Source organism: Bubalus bubalis, chromosome X (genome assembly GCF_019923935.1).
Source record: "Bubalus bubalis isolate 160015118507 breed Murrah chromosome X, NDDB_SH_1, whole genome shotgun sequence".
In the NCBI taxonomy this organism is placed as follows: domain Eukaryota; kingdom Metazoa; phylum Chordata; class Mammalia; order Artiodactyla; family Bovidae; genus Bubalus; species Bubalus bubalis.
Window position 1 is genome coordinate 88260527 of NC_059181.1, and position 20193 is coordinate 88280719.

The window sequence follows — 20193 nt, forward strand, 5'->3', positions numbered from 1 at the left end:
ATTGAAGACTTAAACATAAGGCCAGAAAACATAAAAGTCTTAGAGGAACACATAGGCAGAACACTCTGACATATCGCAATAAGATCCTATTTGATCCACCTCCCAGAGTAATGGAAATAAAAACAAAAATAAACAAATGAGATCTAACAAAACTTAAAACCTAACTTTTTGCATAGCAAAGCAAACTCTGAACAAGATGAAAAGACAACCCTCAGAATGGGAGATAATAATTTCAAATGAAACAACTGACAATGGGTTAATCTCCAAAAATACAAGCAGCGCATGCAGCTCAATATCAGACAAGCAAACAACCCAATCAAAAAATAGACAGAAGACCTAAACAGACACTTCTCCAAATAAGACATACAGATGGGCAATAAACACATGAAAAGATATTCAACATCACTCACTATAGGAGAAATGCAAATCAATACTACAGTGAGGTATCATCTCACACCAATCAGAATAACCATCATCAAAAATTCTACAAACAATAAATGCTGGACAGGGTGTGGAGAAAAGGAAACCCTCTTGCTCTGTTGGTGGGAATGCAAATTGATACATCCATCATGGAAAACAGTGTGGACATTCCTTAAAAAACTAGGAATAAAACTACCATTTTGTTGTTTAGCAGCTCGGTCATGTCTGACCCTTTGCAACTCCGTGGATAGCAGCAAGCCAGGCTTGCCTGTCCTTATGACCCAGAAATCCCACTACTGGTCATATAAGCTGTGGAAACAATAAATGAAACAGATAAATAGACCCCAATGTTCAATGCAGAACTATTTACAATAGCTAGGACATGGAAGCAACATAGATGTCTATTCACAGATGAATGGATAAATAAGTTTTGGTACATATATGCAATGAAATATTACTCAGCTATAAAAGGAAATGCATTTGACTTGGTTCTAATCAGGTGGATGAACCTGGAGCCTATTATACAATGTGAAGTAAGGCAGGAGGGGAAAGACAAATACTGGATATTAATGCATATATATGAAGTCTAGTGGAGAAGGAAATGGTAATGCACTCCAGTATTCTTGCCTGGAGAATCCCAGGAACAGAGGAGCTGGGTGGGCTGCCATCTATGGTGTCACACAGAGTTGGACACGAGTGAAGCGACTTAGCAGCAGCAGCAGCATGAAATCTAGAAAGATTGTACAGATGAACCTATCCACAGAGCAGATATGGAGATACATACATAGGGAGTAGACTTTTGGACACTGTGGAGGAGGGAGAAATGGGATGATTTGAGAGAGTAGCACTGAAACAGATACATTATCATAAAAAATACATAGCCAGTGGGAATATGCTGTATGACACAGGGAACCAGAACCCCGTGCTCTGTGACAACCTAGAGGCGTGGGCTGGGGAGGGAGAAGGGAGGGAAGTTTAAGAGGGAGGGGACATGTAAGTGATACACTATATGTGTATCATACACCTATAAGTGATTCATGTTGAGGGATGGCAGAAATCATCACAATATTGTAACTATCCTTCAATTAAAAACAAATTTTTAAAAAGAACCCATTTTACTCTTTCTTATGCAGGCATTTATATATTTATCTGTACACTTACAAACAAAAGGTAAGATTTTATTTTACTTTTTAAACCCTCCTATCACTATAGAGCTTCCCTAGTAGCTTAGAGGGGAAAGCATTCGCCTGCAATGCGGGAGACCTGGTTTCAATCCCTGGGTTGGGAAGATCCCCTGGAGAAGGAAATGGCAACCCACTCCAATATTCTCGCCTGGAGAATTCCATGGACAGAGGAGCCTGGCAGCCAAAGTCCATGGGGTCGCAAAGAGTCGGACATGACTAAGCAACACACACACACATCACTATAGTGGGTTGACTTATGTCCAGAAAAAGACATGTCCAAACCTCACACCCCAACCTGTGATGAGACCTTATTTGGCAGTATGGTCTGTGGACATGAAACTAAGGATCTTGATTTGAAATCATCCTGGATGTATGGAGGAATCTAAATCCAATGACTAGTGTTCTTATAAGAAAAAGGAGAGAGAAACTTGTGACCTCACAAGCCCTTGTAGGATTGCTACCTAACTGCCTCCAAGATTAGCCTTTTCCCACAGACCTCAGAGAGGGGAAGGAGGGCTCAAAGCCCTGAAAAGTGCACAGCCATGACCCCACAGCAAAGGTCAAACAGAAGTCCCTCTGCTGAGGAGCCTGGCATCCCTGAGGAAGCATTGGTCTTCATGGAGTGGCGTCCTGGGGTCTGTGCACCTCAGCAGCCTCAGCTTAAGTGGCCTTAGAGGCTTAGCTGCCCAGGATTAAGGGAGCGTCCTTACCTGGTAAGAGGGAGGAATGGAACTTTGCAAGTGCCTTCTGCCCCACAGAAAGCCTGGTGTCCACCATCTGCCCTACCACAACGGTTAGCAGTCAAAGTTCATTTGTTTCCTTTCTGGATACTTGTCTTTAACACGGACAAATTCACTGCCTTCTGGGGTCGTACTGTATACCTGGCTCACAGAATCTTTTTACTTAAAGACATTTGATGCTTCCAATCTCAGAATTCTGGTATTGACGGTGAATACACCTTATAGCATATTAAAATAGCTGTACCCAAACACACCATCCCTTCCTTGTTGGAATGCCAGTGCCAGATCTGTGTGGAAATCCTCATTGAGCCTGTGACACTGCCTTGTAACCACATACTCTGTAAAACATGCTTCAAATCAACTGTCGAAAAGACAAATTTGTACAGTCTGTTCTCTCAACGCTGGATTGCTTTCTGGACTTGGTTCCTCTTCACTTTCTGCCATAAGGTGGTGTCATCTGCATATCTGAGGTTATTGATATTTCTCCTATCAGTCTTGATGCCAACTTCTGCTTCATGCAGCCTGGAATTTTGCATGATATACTCTGCACATAAGTTAAATAAGCAGGGTGACAATATGCAGCCTTGACGTACTCCTTTCCCAATCTGGAACCAGTCCATTGTTCCATGTCTGGTTCTGTTGCTTCTTGACATGCATACAGGTTTCTCAGGAGGCAGGTAAGGTGTTCTGTTATTCCCATCTCTTGAAGAATTTTCCACAGTTTGTTGTGATCCTCACCGTCAAATATTTTGGCATAGTCAATGAAGCAGAAGTAGATTTTTTCTCTATAATTCTCTTGCTTTTTCTATGATCCAACAGATATTGGCATTTGATCTCTTGTTCCTCTGCCTTTTCTAAATCCAGCTTGTACATCTGAAAGTTCTCAATTCATGTACTATTGAAGCTGGGCTTGGATAATCTTGAGCATTACTTTGCTAGCATATAAAATGAGTGCAATTGTGCAGTAGTTTGAACATTCTTTAGCATTGCCTTTCCTTGGGATTGGATTGAAAACTGACCTTTTCCAGTCTTGTGGCCACTGCTGAGTTTTCCAAATTTGCTGGCATATTGAGTTCAACACTTTCACAGCCTCATCTTTTAGGATTTTAAATAGCTTAGCTGGAATTCCATCACCTCCACTAGCTTTGCTTGTAGGGCCCACATTCCAGGATGTCTGTCTCTAGGTGTGTGATCAGATCATCATGGTTATCTGGGTCATTAAGACCTTTTTTGTATAGTTCTTCTGTGTATTCTTGCACACCTCTTCTTAATATCTTCTGCTTCTGTAGGTCCATACTGTTTCTGTCCTTTATTGTGCCCATCTTTGCATGAAATATTCCCTTGGTATCTCTAATTTTCTTGAAGAGATCTCTAGTCTTTCCCATTCTATTGTTTTCCTCTGTTTCTTTGCATTGATTACGTAGGAAAGCTTTCTTATTGCTCCTTGCAGTTTTTTGGAACTGCTTTCGGATGTGTATATCTTTCCTTTTCTCCTTTGCCTTTTGCTTCTTTTCTCAATTATTTGTAAGCCCTCCTCAAACAACCATTTTGCCTTTTTCCATTTCTTTTTCTTGGGGATGGTTTTGATCCCTGCCTCCTGTACAATGTTATGAACCTCCATCTAAAGTTCTTCATGTACTCTATTAATCAATTTGTCACTTCTGCTGTATAATGTTAAGGGAATTGATTTAGGTCATACCTGAATGGCCTACTGGTTTTCCCTACCTTCTTCAATTTAATTCTGAATTTGGCAATAAGGAGTTCATGATTTGAGCCACAGTTAGCTCCTGGTCTTCTTTTTGCTTACTGTATAGAGCTTCTCTGTCTTCAGCTGCAAAGGATATAATCAACCTGATTTCAGTATTGACCATCTGGTGATGTTCATGTGCAGAGTGTCTCTTGTTGTTGGAAGTGGTTGTTTGCTATGACCAGTGTGCTCATTTGTGTGTGTGTGTGAAAGAAAATTCTGGTTCATGAACTAGAGCCCAGGCTTCTCCCTCCTTCCATATTTAGAAAACCTCTGATTTGAGACTTTCAGATCTACAGTTCTGGCTCTAAGGGAGGGGATGTTTGAGAGTACAGTGAGCAATGGGGAACTGTGGGGAGCAGCAGATGAAGCTTCCCTTACTCACTCCCCCCTCAGCTCACCCTCTGCTGTACAGCCCAGTTCCCAATAGGAGTTGGGGACCCCTGCACTAGGGGATATCTGCCAACTTATTGACTACATTTTTTTTTTTTTAAGTAAAGACTACTTTGTTTTTTTCTACTGTCATTGCAGTAACCTACCAAGCTCTGTTTGGTATTTAATTTATATTTTCAAGGTTTTTTGTTGCTGTTGTTTTTTGGTATGATCTCTCTGGAATAGGTTAGAATTAATTCTAGACATTTTATTATGTTTAGAATAGTCAGGTACTTTGCACAAACTTCAGAAAAGCCCCTATATTGCACCAAGTATTTAGTAAAGCTATGCTTCAAGAAGTCATCTTCCAGTCCATGGAGCTCAATTCGGGCCTGTTTCTCCCAGTAGCATCTGAATGACCCTAGACAAGTATAGCACCTCAGTAAGCCTCAGCAACCTTGGAAAGTTGATGATTTTGGTATCAGACTCCCCTTGTGAGGAATACAGGGAAGAACAGATGCAATGTAGCAAGGACAGCGTGTTTCCTACTGCTGGCCCTCCCAGTTCTCTGGGTCTGCAGAATAAAGGAACACAGTGTAATGTAGCTGATGTAGCATCTGGCACAAAGAGTTCTCTGTGTTTGTAGCTACAAGTATCAAGATCCCTAAGCTTCCTGATTCTAACTGGCCTCCTCTGCCGGGGTGGTACCGTTGGAAAGAGTTCCCTGGATGTTAGGTTGGTAGCAAACTCAGAGGGCAGTAATTACAGGAAGTTAAGTCTCCTCTGGCCCCCAAGACTCTCCTCCTCTATGACCTTGGGGAAGGAACTTCCTGTTAGGACGCCATCTTGTTTGTGTGGCTGTGACAAAGTGGTCTGGGGCTTGCACTCTCCTACCTCAGCAGCCTTCTTTGATATTTTACAAACTTCCAGCTCCAGACCCACAGATTCTCTTCCAGGGCAGCCTGTGAGGACGGTGGTGACAGATCTCTGCCTTCAGGCCACCCTATGGGTGAGTGGTCTGTGTGAGACCTTCTCTTCAGATCCACCCAAAGCAGGAAGGGTTCTGGGTGCCCTCCCACACCCCAAACCACAGGACCTCACAACCACTTGACTGTCCTTCAGGGAAAGGGGGGAGAGAGCCCAGACTGACTATTTTCCGGTCTCTTGAGGAGATGGGCCAAGTGGGCTCTGACACACCCACCTCGATTCCATGTGGTAAACCTCCCTTCCAATGAAAATGGCCATTGCTGACTTGAATTTTTCCCTGGCTAAGGAAAAGGCATGAGTCATGTTATCTTCTCAGGTCTGGGGTTTGGAGCGTGGCGAGGGTCACCTAGGTGGAGGGTAGGATTATATAAACTAATATTCTTTGGATTTATACTAGAGGTGGGGGAGGGGCAGAAAACCCATCATTACTAATGGATATTGCATTAACTAGTCAGGGTAAATTGTATTAGTTCATAGAAGATTGTTGAGGCTTTATTGCCGGGCATGTGAACTATTCTGGAATGTTTGATGAGTATTTATGTGCATTGTTCTACGTTAATTAAATAAATTTGTTTAAGTCGTATTTTAAAATCCTCTCCCCTCTAGCTGAGATTTTGTCCTCCATTTTATGTGTTACTCAGTGATATGTGTTAAAATTTCCCACTGTGACTGTGGATTTGTCCATTATTTATTTCTGTCAGTTTTTGCTTTGTATGCTGGCTTTAAGAGGCATACAAATTTAGAATTTGTATTACTATCTTCTTAATGCATTGAACCTGTTATCATAAAGAAATTTCCCTTTAAAGTGTAGCTTTTACTGATATGGTTATTACCAGTTTTCTGAGGTTAATGTGGAAAAGGTGTACATTTTGCCATTTTTTATGTTCTAATTTTCCTGATGATTAAATTTTGCATGTGTCTCTTTTCTGGAGTATTTGATGAGAGGTTTCTTGACCAGTCTGATAAAATGTCTATTTGGAGTATTTAGCCTGAATCTTTTAATATAAATACATATAATTTGGTTTATGTATATCATATTACTGTATATTTATTTTTACCTCTTCTACATTCCTTTCCTTGCCTTTCCTTTGATATAGTTGATGTTTTATAACTATTAAATCATTACTTCACATGGCTATCTAGTTAAACTTTCTTTTGCTATTCTTGTAGTGTTCACTCTTCAGATTACAATGGACATGTTTGCATTTTCACAGTCTAATGTTAGTTAATTAGTTCTTTAAAACTGCTCAGAGGATTATGGGACGTGAGACACTTTGATTTTCTAAACTGTCTCCAAATTTATTGTCACACATTATCGTTGTCTCTATATTTAAATCCCCAGAGGAAATGTCAATTGTGTTCTATAGCCAATACTCATGTAAATTTGCCTATATATTCACAATGCCATTAGTCTTTCTTTATAGTGTCTATGTGCCTCTGCTGCTGCTGCTAAGTCACTTCAGTCATGTCCGACTCTGTGCGACCCCATAGACAGAAGCCCACCAGGCTCCCCCGTCCCTGGGATTCTCCAGGCAAGAACACTGGAGTGGGTTGCCATTTCCTTCTCCAATGCATGAAGTAAAAAGTGAAAGTGAAGTCGCTCAGTCGTGTCCGACTCTTAGCGACCCCATGGACTGCAGCCTACCAGGCTCCTCCATCCATGGGGTTTTCCAGGCAAGAGTACTGGAGTGGGGTGCCATTGCCTTCTCCGCTATGTGCCTCTACTAAGGATGATATTTCTTCTGCCCCAAAGAGTCTATAATATTTTAGATTGAAACATTTAGTCACAAATTTCCAAGTTTTTGCTACATGATGATGAAATGAATGTAATTCTTGTAAGAATGTTTCTCCTCCATTATACTTTTTTCTTAATAATATTCTTACTGAGTTGATGTCTTGTTACTTTTGGAAACTTCTCAACTGTATTCTCTTCAAATACCTCTTCTCTACTGTACCCTCTCCTCTCTGGGACTCACATTAGCCATGTGTTAGGTATACTCTTCACATCACCTGTAATTCTCCATACTTCTCTTTTGGTATTCTCCATATTATATCTCTCCAGACTACATTCCTGATCTTTACATCAGACTTATCTTTCATTTCTCTAATTCTTCCTTCAGGGAGATAGGTCACTTTGACCCTGGAACCATCACACCATGGTAGATTTAAGAGTATGTTTTTTGTCCTCCTAGAGCAGAACAGAAAAGTGAGACTTGGGGATGAAAAGCCACTTGTCACAGGCCACCTAGCCTGAACCAAGTACAGCAGGGTCTAACATCCCAGACTACACTCTAGATCCAGACCCTTTCCCCATTGCCTGTTTTCTTCTTAGCTGTGACTGATCCCTATCTCTCATTTCCTGAGAAATGGAGCCACAGTGAGGTCTCTTAGTCTTTATTTTTAGCATTGTGATACATTTCTGTTCAGATTATAAAGTCAATGATATTTCTTCAGTAGCCATGATATTTACTGAGGACTTCTTCTGGTACTGTGACCATTGACCTGTTGTTGACGATTTTAGAGCATACTGATAAAGTGAACCTTTTACAAAGAAGAGCACGAAGCTGGGGTATTTACCAAAGGCAACACAAATATTGGTCTGAACAGGACACTTCCCAGCAGCACCAAGGTAGACATTCAGAAGCATGTGATGCTCATATGGACAACCAAGCAAGACAGTAAGTGACCAGTCAGCATGACTGACATGTACCAACCAAAACCTTGTAGTTAAATATGTCATTCTTCTCTCCAACCTGGCAGAGTGAAAAATGGCGGGATGAGGTTAATGTTTGGGCATTCTTCACTGTAGCTCTAATATCATTTGGAAAAATGTAGAGAAGACTTTCCAAGCCTATATGGACCACTTTGTTCTCTCCACTTCCCCACAGTGCTCCATATGCCATTCCACCCCATCATCAGAGAAGTAGTTTTCAGAAACAAGACCAAATGCATGTTAACATGGAGACAAAGCAAAAGCCTCCAGAAAGAAGAATGGAGAGAAACAGACAGGATAAGACCTTTGGGAACTGGTTCAAGATCATAGTGAGTGTCCTGGCTAAATGGACCTAATGTGTAGAAGATGACAGACAGTCATGTTGGACTTGTGTAGAGATGCTGGGAACTTTTCTGGGGCAGTGGAGTTCATAATCCATCTTATTACCACAAGGAATCTTCTTAGATCATCTAAGGATGAGTTCAGAGAAGCAACAGAAAGGAAACAGACTGGCTGCAAGGAGGAACATGGGAGACCTTATCTAAAAGCAAAGGAGGAAACTACTGCCAGGGAGATGGAGGACTTCACACCAGATCACGTGTTTGGCTCTAGCTGGGTGTAGGAGGCGGTTGAGTCTCTGGGGTCTATGTCAGAGGGGCCGGCAAGGTGTACCTCGTGTGGAACTTTATTAAAGGAAGTACCTGTGAAACATACTAACTTGATTTTTTCAGGAAAAGTATTTGAATGAAAAAAAAGGGGGTACCTAGAAAATCCATGTCTGGTGCCAAAGTCAGTGATAACAGATATTGTCCTATTTTCAAAAATGATTTAAAGCCTGATAAAATGTCCTAAAGCAAGACACAATTGGGTCTTACCTTAACCTTGGATTCTATTATATCAATTTTGTTTCCCATTTGTTCTTTGGCTCCTACATTCCCTTTGGTATAAAATATGATGAGAAGTGGCTGCTTAATTGCATTCTGAAGCAATTCAGTGTGCCCTTCATTCTAGTCAAAGTAAGAGAGGGCATGGAGGCAATGAAAGGAAACGGGGTAGGTGGCAGGCACAGGGAATTCAATCTGGTCTCATGTTCTGTTTCTCCTGTCACTCTGAGAAAATGCAAGCCCAGTTCTTTGTAGAGAATGTCAACATTGCCTGTGCATGGAAGAATGTCAACAGCAAGATTTTCAGTGAGGATAATGAAAGAGTGTGTGTCAGGGTCTAACTAAGGATAAGAGGGCAGGGGAGGGGCATGGTCTTGCTTGATCCCATGCACAGATTTCCTGAAGCTTACCCAGCCCCTCTTGTGTTCTCTACAGATATCTATCTTTGTCGAACCCTGTGACACACCCCAGTCTGTGCAGAAGGCACTGAAGTCTGAAAAGGTGGGACAGATAAAGGTAATGCAGACTTAGCACAAGCTGTGCACTTATACCCAGACAGTCCTCTTCCCCAGCTCACCCTCAGACTCAGAGCCACTGAACCCCATCCCTAACTCTGCAGCTGACCATGAACAAACCATAGGATGCCTGCCAGCAATCTCTTGACATCCAGAGACTCTGCTTTGGCCCTGGTATGGCTACAGCAGTAATTGTAGGGGAGGTGAGAGTAGAGGGTCTGTCTGGGTAGAGCCCTCAGAGATGGTATCATGGGGTATCACAGTTGGTGCTGTAAGTACACCAGCGTGGACCCTCTCAGCCTGTCTCCCTCATCGTGGCTTCCTGGAGACTTGATAACCTGTCATATTGGAATGACACAGAACTGTAGAAATGGCATGGCTGCTTCCCTGCACATCCATTCAGCAATCATGCCCAACTTGAGGACCTAGGCCCAATTTTGGGGCTGATGGTGTGGGTGGTCAGATAGATCAGGTAGAAAAAGCAGATTTGTCTCAGTTATCCCCTTTGGGATCCTCACTCTCTTTTCTCATCATAGCTTTTGTCCTTGGACCTGAGCAACAAGAAGCCCTACCTGGTGCATGGCCTGTCCACCCTATAGAGAATGCTTCCACCAAAAACTTGAACCTCTCCAACACTGAGGTGAGGTGGGGCACCCAGATCCTCCTTTGAAAGAAACATGGGAGGGCTCATGGGGTGGCGACAGATGAGTGGAAGTGGATTTGTAGGGAAAGGAAGGGTGTGGGTGCAGAGCCATCTGGTCCATGTGGGTATTCCCATAATTCCAGGTGAAGGCTTCAGGGGAGATGGACAACAGTCAGCAGCTGGAACCAGAAGGGATGTATGCAGACAGAAATACTATGTGCACCGCTTTCCGTGATAACTAGTATGAGGTCTTCCTCTGCCTTGTCTCTACACCCCTATGTCTCACCTCTCCCCTCCTCCGTCCACTCCATATTCATCCCCTTCCATCTCCCTCCCTACCTCCTGAGCCCCACCTCAGTCACCTCCCTGCCACAGCATCCTGGGCCTGAGGACATCCCTATGGTGTGTTCTGACTTTTTGAAAGAGTGCTGGACCCCCATTGAGGCAGCAAAGCACCAGGCTCTCTCCCCATATCCTCTTCTCTCCACAGCCTTCCCTGGGCCCTGAAGGAAGGAAGGGAGGGAGGGAGGGAGGGAGGGGAAGAAGGCCTGCAGACTGGATTTGAAGTGCTGGCCCTTGTGGAACCAAAGAAGGGAGTCAGAACAGTCTGGCTGGGAGCTACCCATGGAAGGAGATGAAAGAGGAGGTGGTAGGAAGGAATGGAATAAACAGTCTCTCTCTGAGTCAGTCCATGGATTTGTGACATGGGTGAGATGACCTCAGAGCCCTGGAATGCTAGGATACTGGGCTCTGTGGGGGGCACACAGGGCTGTGATGATGTAAGTGACTTGCTCCAATGAGAAAGGTCATGTCCACAGTTTCACTGATTTTCTCTTTTGTCTTAATTTTGACAGCACCATCCTGGAATTGTTCCCCAGGTTAAAAAGCTTGGTAAGTGCATTCCTTGATCACAGACTCCTCTAAAGAGCACTGACAGTGCCCACAAACTACTCGGAAACCTATTAGGACCCATTCAAGTTCCATTTTTGAACTTGACCCTTAAATGTCCTGGGGGAGGGGGGCGTACCATTCTCTGTGGGCACCTGAAAAGGCTCTTGATCTTCTTTAGCATGTTTGCCACAGGCTTCAGGTAAACCATGGAGGTGACTGAAAATGTACTCCTACCACTGGCATTTCCTGGGACACTTTCTTCCCTGACCTCTGATCCCCAACCCATCCTGGGCCCATCCTTTTCCATGACCATCCAGCACCACATCCTGGACTGCACTGCTGACTTCCTCTTCCCTCCCCTAGGATGGCCAGGAGACACTCTCAGGTTCTAAATGTGCTGTGGAAGCCCCCAAGCGCTTACCAATGTACAAGGTGAGCACAGAGGATCCAGCAGGGTTCCAGGTGGTACAAGAGGGTGTGTCAGCCCTTGTCCTGAGGACTGTTTTAATTCCAGGGAAGTTTCTTTGGATCTGATCAGGTGAACAGTCAAATCCTGCAATTCTTGCAGCAGTAAGTCCCCCTGGGAATCTGAACAAGGGGAGGGCCAGGACAGGGGAGGCCACCCAAGCTCAGGTCTGCTCATGGGAGTTTTCAAGTCTTCTTTGAGCTTCAGACCCCAGAGAGAGACTCTCCTCACTTCTTCCCTCAGCTATTACTTGATCCATGACTATGGAGATCGCCAGGGACTGCTGGGGTTTTATCATGAGGAGGCCTGCTTCTTCCTGACCATTCCATTCCACTCCAAGGACTCAGGCTTGTGAGTATCACAGCCTAGACTCCTCCCCCAGGCCATGTGGTTCCCCAGCAGATGCAGGCCAGCTCCTTCTGACACCTATGCTGGCCAGACCACCACCCACTGTTCCTCTGTGTGTCCTAGAAGCAGCACGTGTGCATACTTCTTGGACAACAGGAATATGAAGACGCTCAAGGACCCCAGTGAGTGTGTGGTGGGAAGATTGGGCCGGAAAGGGTGGTAAGGGGGCCAATCATAGGGTCCATGGTGTGGCTGCCCTGACTTTCCCTTTTTTCCCCTCCCCCACAGACCTGCGTGTCCAGATGCTGAAACACACAAAACATGACATTATGCGTGCCCTCTGTGCATTACCCAAAACTCAGCATGACTTCAGCTCCTTTGAGGTGGACATGTGTTTCCACACGGTGAGCACCTGCTCCTCGCTTGGTGGTGAGGGGCAGAAAGGCGCAGCTGGGAAAGAGGATGAGGGGTGACTGAGTACCTGGTCTCTTCCTTATCAGGAAACGATGTTCTGCTTCTCTGTCAGTGGGGTGTTCAAGGAAGGTGAGTGTGTGTAGCCTGCTCCCCCCAGATGCCGCACTGCTCTCTCGCCTGGTCAGGCTCCCTCCCACCAGAACTCTTCCTTCCAGATTCCCTCCCCTGCCCTCCCCTCCCCAGCCCTCAGTCTTCCCACAGACAACCTAGGTCTGAACTGCATCCATGTCTGCCCTGCCCACCCTGGGCACTAGGGACACAGGCTGTGGAGTTTGGTGGCTCCCATACCAGATCCTTACACTGAGAACCTGGGCTACTACTTAACCTCACAGTTTCCTCATAATATCCATCTCTTCAGCAACTGAGAAAAATGCATCCCATGAACTTGTGAAGTGGTTGTCATGGGGGCATGTCACTGGGAGCAGACATCTCCAACAGTTGCCCTCCCCATTCCTGACACCCAACTCCCCACGTGAACAGCTGTCCCGTCAGCATGAGTGTCAAGTCAGACCCGGACTCAGGAATGACATGGGAGCCTGTAAACATGTGGGGCTCTAAGGGGGTACTCTTGCTTATTGTTTGTTGTTGAAGTGGAAGGAAGTTCTCAGGGCTGTGTGCGTGCCTTCACCCAGACCTTCATCACTACTCCCACCAGCTCTTCCAGGTGAGAGCCATGTTGTGGGCGGGATGGCCCATCCAGCCTGGGCTCAGGGTCCTGGGCATGTGGATGCAGATCTTAGGCTGACTCAGTATTGTGGAAAGCCAGCAGGGAGATCCAAGGACCAGTCTAGCCTAGTGGTTAGGAAGAGCATGGGCTCTGGAATCAGCACATGGGTTCTCTCCTTGACCCAGTGCTCACTCTCTGTGTGACCTTGGTCAAGTCACATGATCTGTCTGTGACTCTGTCTTCTTCTGAAAATGGGGATCAGACTGTACACTCCTGTACTATAATGTACTGAGTTACTGTTCAGGGTAAATGTGAAGTTGTCCCTGGGTTGGGGAACAGACTGTCCATTGAGTGAAGCTGGTAGACAATCTCTCTGAAGGTGAGCTCTGTGCGAGGCGCAGAGGAACCAGTTAAGGAGCCTGGGCACAGACACAGGAGGGTATGGAAGGGATCTAGTTGCTGAGTGTTAGTGTGGAGCAGTCAGGATTGGGGTGCAGGTGGTCCATCCATAAATTGTCCACATGTGCATTTTTCCTCCAGTCTTTGTATAGTGAATGAAGAGCTGTTTGTAAGGGAAGCCAGTCCCAGTGAAGCTCAGCGTCTGCATTCTCCATCCCAGTGCCTACACTGTCGACCACGTTCATGTTCCGCCTCTCCCCTGAGTAGCAGGAAATGGTGTGGGCTTTCTCCTCCCAGTGTGGAATCACCTCCAATAGTCTCAGAAGTGACTTCTGGGTTTGCTTTGAGTTGGGAGGGAGCTGGGAGGAGTGGACGAGTGATTAATGGGAACCTGAATGTAAATTGTTTTCCTTGTTTATTTCAGTTATTTCTACCCTGAACATTTCATTTTTAGTACATAGTAAGCTACTAGTTGTTTTGAGCAGGCTTGAATCATTTTTGTGAGTTTGGTGAATCCTGCGCCTGTCTGTACAGACAGTTGGGTTTTCAGGCACTTTTATCTTGATACACTGGGCCTGAGGTTCATTCCACTCTGTATGTCACAGTAGATGTCCAGTGGGGAGCAGGGAGAATCATTGTTCCACAACATACCACCCAAAGATACCCCTTTAATGTTTTCATCTTCAATATGTCTTCCTTGAAGTTTGCTTATGTAGGTATATGCATATTTGTGCATATATATATATATATATGTGTGTGTGTGTGTGTGTGTGTGTGTGTATTTATCTACAGAAAATGAGATCTCATCGTGAGAGAGAGAAAAGGAAACCAGAGGCAGAAACGAAGAGAAAGAGAGGCATGTGGCTGGATGGGGAAGTGAAGTCCAAGGATTGATTACTTAATCTTCAATGCCTTGAAACTTGAGTAAGATTAAAAGTTAATGTGAAGGAACCATCCCATCTCATTTTTTATCCTAAAATTTTCCCATGTACTCATTTTCGTTCTTAACCTTTTATTTCTACTGCAGAGTAAAGAGATATTTCAAATGGAACAGTGTAAATTTTAAGCCCAATATATATTGAGTTATTAGTGAATGAAAGAATGGACCATTGTATTTCAGTAGAATGGTAGTAGTTTTAGTTTTTTGTCCCACATGGAGGCAGCAGATATTGGAAATTCTGGTGTGACATGGCTGGATGTTGCATGATCTGATACCCCCTGCAGTGTTGAATGGGAGACAGGTCCAAAATTTTCCTATCAATGTGTTAACATAAGGAGCAGTTCAGGAGCAGCAGTTAGGCAACACCACAGCTTACTGCCCTGTTGCCATCTCTCACTGAAATCACCAGGTGAGTCAAAGGCAAGCCTGTCTTCCCAGCATGGGGACTGGATCAGAGTCTGCTCACAGATATGATGTTGGGTACCTCTTAGGAGCTTCTGAGTCTCCCAAGAGATTAGAGTTCCTTCTCTCTTTAGAACTTTGAACTCCAGCCATATCAGAGAGACTTGGCTTCCTTTCTAATGATATCTACTTTCTCATTAGGAGAACCATGAGAAATGACAGTGCCTGCCTTAGCCCCAGGCTTTCTCACTCACTCCTCAGGACAGCTCTGTGTTAGAGATGAGTCCCATTTCACAGATGACAGAGCTGCTCCTCTTATAGCTTCTGTCGCCTGTCCAGATAAGCAGGAACTTGGGGTGAGGTTCTGTCCCTTGCCCTCTCTGGAGGACAATGGAGCAGCCTCCCTTTTAGACTATGGGCTAGAGAAATGGTCACTTGGCTCTCCTGTGATATAACAGGCTCAAGGGGTACTCCCTCAAAAGCCCCTACTGATGAATATAATACTGCACAGACATGTGCACATGCATTCATTACCTAAGAAAAGAATTCATTATGTTCAGTTTCATGAGGAGATGAATTAGAATTAAAGTGAATTGCCAGCATATCTACGTGTGTGTGTGTGTGTGTGTGTGTGTGATCAGGCTGTGTGTAGGAAATGTGTAAGATCATTACTTATAAAAGCACAGTATGTCAGGTAAATATGTGGAGATGACATACCTCTGAGAGAAAGACATTTCCTTCTTCACCTCGGAGTCCCCTTCCCTAGTGTGCAGAACAACTTTTGAGGACTGGAGAAAAGAGAGTATCATTTGCATGTGGAAGCCCTTTAAGAATCCAGTCTGGAAGTTTCCACAGGGGCACTTTTTCTGATACCCAGAAGCAAAGAGCTGGGAGAAGGCAATGGAAGGGCAGCTATGGTGGCCTTCAGTGGAGAGGAGCCGATCAGGGCAGAGTGCTTCAGCTAGGCACCTGCCTGGTAGCCCCCACGTCACCACTGTCTGCAGCTGAGAACCAGGAACGCTATTGGGTAAGAATCTTCCCTGGGTCGTTAGAGGATTGGCACAGGGCCAAGCACCCAATGCTTGTCTGCATCCCTCAACTCCACAATCTTCACTTCCTATGTACTCCACTCTCAGTTGGGTTCATCCCTAACTTCTTGCTGATTACCACCTCCACCATTCATATTTTGGCTGAGTAGTAAGAAAAATAATAGTACACATAAAACTGAAAAAAAAACCCATAAAAATGATAAAAGATACCAAGCACACATATTAGATAAATTACTAATTTATCAAGGTAAATCATTCAGCACATAATGGTTCACAGCATCAAATCCTGGTCTTCTGACTGAAAAGGCTCTGCCCATCACCTCTGTTTCTATAGTGAGTGTACTTAGGCGTTAGGACTGAGGCCAACACAGGTAAGGGACTCAGCCCAGGTCCTGTGGTCAGTTGATGACTCTGGAACTGGAGATTTACTCGATGAGTTCTGTCTAGCTGACCTGTGCCTATTCTCTGCTCTCCTGTACTAATCCTTCCTTGGGGGTTCAATAAGAAGTTACTTCTGGTCAAACTAGAATTTGAAAAATGACACCAGAAAGTGTGAGGAAATAGGAATTGATGAGACGGAACCAACGTTTACTTGATGCTACATTTCCAGATACTTTTTCAAATCTCCTATTTAAGAGGACATAGGCAGAAATGTTCTGAGGTGGTGCTAGTGGTAAAGAACCTGCTTCCCAATGCAGATAGACATAAGAGAGCAGGTTCAATCCCTGGGTCAGGAAGATCCCCTTGAGAAAGAAATGGCAACCCACCCAGTATTCTTGCCTGGAGAATCCCATGGACAACGGAGCCTGGTGGGCTGCAGTCCATAGCGTTGCATAGAGATAGACACAGCTGAAGCGACTTAGCATGCACACACAAGATGCAAGGTGGGCCAGGAGTAATACATCTCAAAGTCCCGTTGTATATGAGCCGTTCTCTGAGGTTTTCTCCTTTTCTTCTAACAAGTCTAGAAGTAGGCGCCCGCAGTCCCGTTTTACAGATGGTTAGCCTCAGGCTGACAGAGAATGTAAAATTTCCAGGGTCAGATGCTTACCCTTTGCCCTCTGCACAGGCCAAACCAGCAGCTCCATTTTAGATGATGGATTTCCAGGGCTTAAAGACTGATCGTGGAAAATTCACCTGATGTAGAATCTAGGTTGTGTCATGCTCCCCACTGGACATGAAGATGATAATGGGGACGAAGTCCTACTCCCTGGGCCAGGAGGAATGGGTGTGGGGGCCACAGTGATTGCCTGATTCCTGAGGTGCTGAACTGAACCCAGGAGGCAGCACAAGCTGTTACTCTTTGGAAAGAGGACCTGGATTGTAGGATAGTAACATGTTCAACTACTATATGAAACCTGTTTTACATTTTATCTCATTCAGCCCTACTCTTTTCAAGGCCAATATGCACTCACAAACAGTGAGAAAGAGAGTTTTTTTGCGTGTGATTTTTTAATGTTTTTTCTTTACAGAATTGTATTGGTTTTGCCACACATCAACATGCATCCGCCATGGGTGTACACGTGTTCCCCATCCTGAACCCCCCCTCCCACCTCCCTCCCCATACCATTCCTCTGGATCATCCCAGTACACCAGCCCCAAGCTTCCTGTATCCAGCATTGAACCTGGACTGGCGATTCGTTTCTTATATGATATTATACATGGTTTAATGCCATTCTCCCAAATCATCCCCCCCTCTCTCCCACAGAGTCCAAAAGACTAAGCCTATTATACAGAGTGAAGTAAGCCAGAAAGAAAAACACCAATACAGTATACTAATGCATATATATGGAATTTAGAAAGATGGTAACAACCCTGTATGCGAGACAGCAAAAGAGACACAGATGTGTGTGAATTTTTTAAATTGAGATGTAGCTGATGTAGAGCATTATTTTCAGGTGTACAGTAAAGCAATTTGGATATATATATGTATTTCAGATTATTGTCCATATATTATTATAAATTAATCAGTATAATGTCTGTACCTTACTGTAATTCCTTATTGGTTACCCTTTTTGTGATAAAAGTTTGTGTCTGTTAACCCCAAATTCCTGTTAATTAATTCCTGTCCCTCTCCACTCCCTATCCCTTTTGGTAATCATAAGCTCAGTTTGTCTGTCTGTGAGTCTGTTTCTGTACTGAATATAGATTCATTTATGTTATGTTTAAGATTCAACATATAAATATCATATAATAGTTACTTTCTCTTTCTGACTGACTTAACTAACTATAATATTCACTAGGTCTGTCTATGTTGCTGCAAATGGTAATATTTCATCCTTTTATGGCTGAGTGATGGTCCACTGTGTGACTGTGTGTGTGTGTGTGTGTGTGTATCATATCACATCTTCTTAAGCTAGTCATCTGTTGATGGGTACTTGTGTTGTTTGAGTGTCTGGATTACTGTAAATGGTGCTGCTATGAATGACAGTTTTCTTTTCTTCTGGCTATGTTCCCAGAAGTGGAAATGCTGGATCCTATGGTAGCTATATTTGTAGCTTTCCCAAGTACTTCCATACCAATCTCCATAGTGGCTGCACCAATTTAATTCCCACCCACAGTGTTTCAAGGTCCCTTTTCTCCACACCCTCTCCAGAACTTTTTATTTGTAGACTTTTTGATGATAGCCAGTCTGACCCATGTGAGGCATAAGCTCATTGTGGTTCTGATTTGCATTTCCCTAATATTTACTTATGTTGAGCCTCTTTTGCAGTTCCTCTTGGAGATCTGCATCTCTTTGGAAAAATATTTAGATCTTCTCCCCATTTTTTCATTGTGTTGTTTACCTTTTGTTATAGAGTTGTGCATTTTGGATATTAAATTCTTGACAGCCACGACATTTCAAATATTTTTCTCTCATCCCATAAGCTGTCATTTCATTTTGCTGATGGCTTCCTTTGCTGTGCAAACCCTTTTGGGTTTAGTTAGGTTCCATTTGTTTATCTTCGTTTTAATTTATTTTGCCTTGGGAGACTGATCTAAGAAGATATTGCTATGATTGTTTTGTCAGAGTGTTTATTGCTTCTGTTCTCAGAATTCTAAGAGTTTATATTTAGGTCTTTAAACTATTTTGAGTTTATTTTTGTATATGGTGCGAGGGGGTGTTCTAATTTCACTGATTTACATGTAGCTGTCCAGTTTTCCCAGCACCACTTGTTGGAGAGACTGTCTTTTCTCCATTGTACATTCTTGCCTCCTTTGTTGAAGATTAATTGACCATAGGTGCATGGGTTTGGGCTTCCCAGGTGGCACTAGAGGTGAAGAATCCTCCTGCAATGCAGGAGATGTGGGTTCCATCCCCGGGTCAGGAAGATGCCCTGGAAGAGGGCATGGCAACCCACTCCAGTATTCTTGCCTGGAGAATCCATGGGCAGAGGAGCCTGGTGGGCTACATTCCATGGGGTTGCAAAGAGTCAGACACGACTAAAGTGACTTCGCACGCAGGCACACACTCGTGGGATTATGTCTGGACTCTCTACTCTGCCATTGATACATATGTCTGCTTTTATTCCAGTATCAAGTTGCTTTGAGGACTGTAGTTTCCTAGTACAGCCTGAAGTCTGGGAGGGTTATGCCTCAAGCTTTGTTCCTTAACTCAGGATTGCTTTGGTAATTCTGGGTCTTTTTGTAGTTCCATATAAATTTTTGAAATATTTGTTCTAGTTCTGTGAAAATGTAATAGGTTTTTTTTTTTTTTATAAGGATTGCATTAAATCTGTTGATATCTTTGGGAGGTATATACATGTTTATAATATTAAGTGTTCTGATCTAAGATCATGGGATATCTTTTAAATTCTTTGAATTTTCTTCCAATTATTTTATCAAGGTTTTAGAGTTTTTATGTCTTGGTTAAGTTTATTCTTAGGTATTTTTGATGGCATTTTAAATGGGATTGCTGTTTGTTTTTGTTTTTTACAATCTCTTTCTGATATTTCTTTATTAGTGTAATGGAATGCAATAGATTCCTATAGATTAATCTTCTATCCTGCTACCTTGCTCAGTTCATTTCAGGGAACAGAATGTAAAAGTTAAGTAACATGACCTAGGAAACAGCATTATTAACTACTACTTCAGGATTCATAAACGGGAGTTACAAAAATGATTCAGCATTTCCCATTTTATACTTTAACTGACATTCGACATCCCAGGAAGCATCATTATTCAGTTGTTCTTTTCAAAACAATGTGAAGAACATGCAAAACACTAAAACTCATTACAAAGTATTGGATACCCTCTGCATAACAACATTAAAAGATGTGTGAACACCTGGAGAAGGCAATGGCACCCCACTCCAGTACTCTTTCCTGGAAAATCCCATGGACAGAGGAGCGTGGTAGGCTGCAGTCCATGGG

The 20193-nt window shown here is 43.6% G+C and overlaps 2 protein-coding genes across 3 annotated transcripts in view; one reads left to right on the forward strand and one right to left on the reverse strand.

Moving 5' to 3' along the window:
* LOC102400924 (nuclear RNA export factor 3) overlaps positions 1-20193 on the reverse strand; it is a 108243-nt gene that overhangs the window by 21122 nt on the left and 66928 nt on the right. The window lies entirely within an intron of this gene.
* On the forward strand, positions 5469-13921 carry LOC102400599 (nuclear RNA export factor 3-like). Its single transcript, XM_044936492.2, is given in 19 exon segments — positions 5469-5472; positions 7972-8128; positions 8339-8491; positions 9095-9181; positions 9268-9370; positions 9483-9562; positions 9880-9991; positions 10099-10156; positions 10159-10202; positions 10349-10446; positions 11060-11096; positions 11460-11528; positions 11611-11666; positions 11806-11913; positions 12034-12092; positions 12199-12314; positions 12411-12453; positions 12976-13048; positions 13592-13921. Coding segments are annotated over 19 exon segments (1755 nt in total). The 3' UTR covers positions 13890-13921.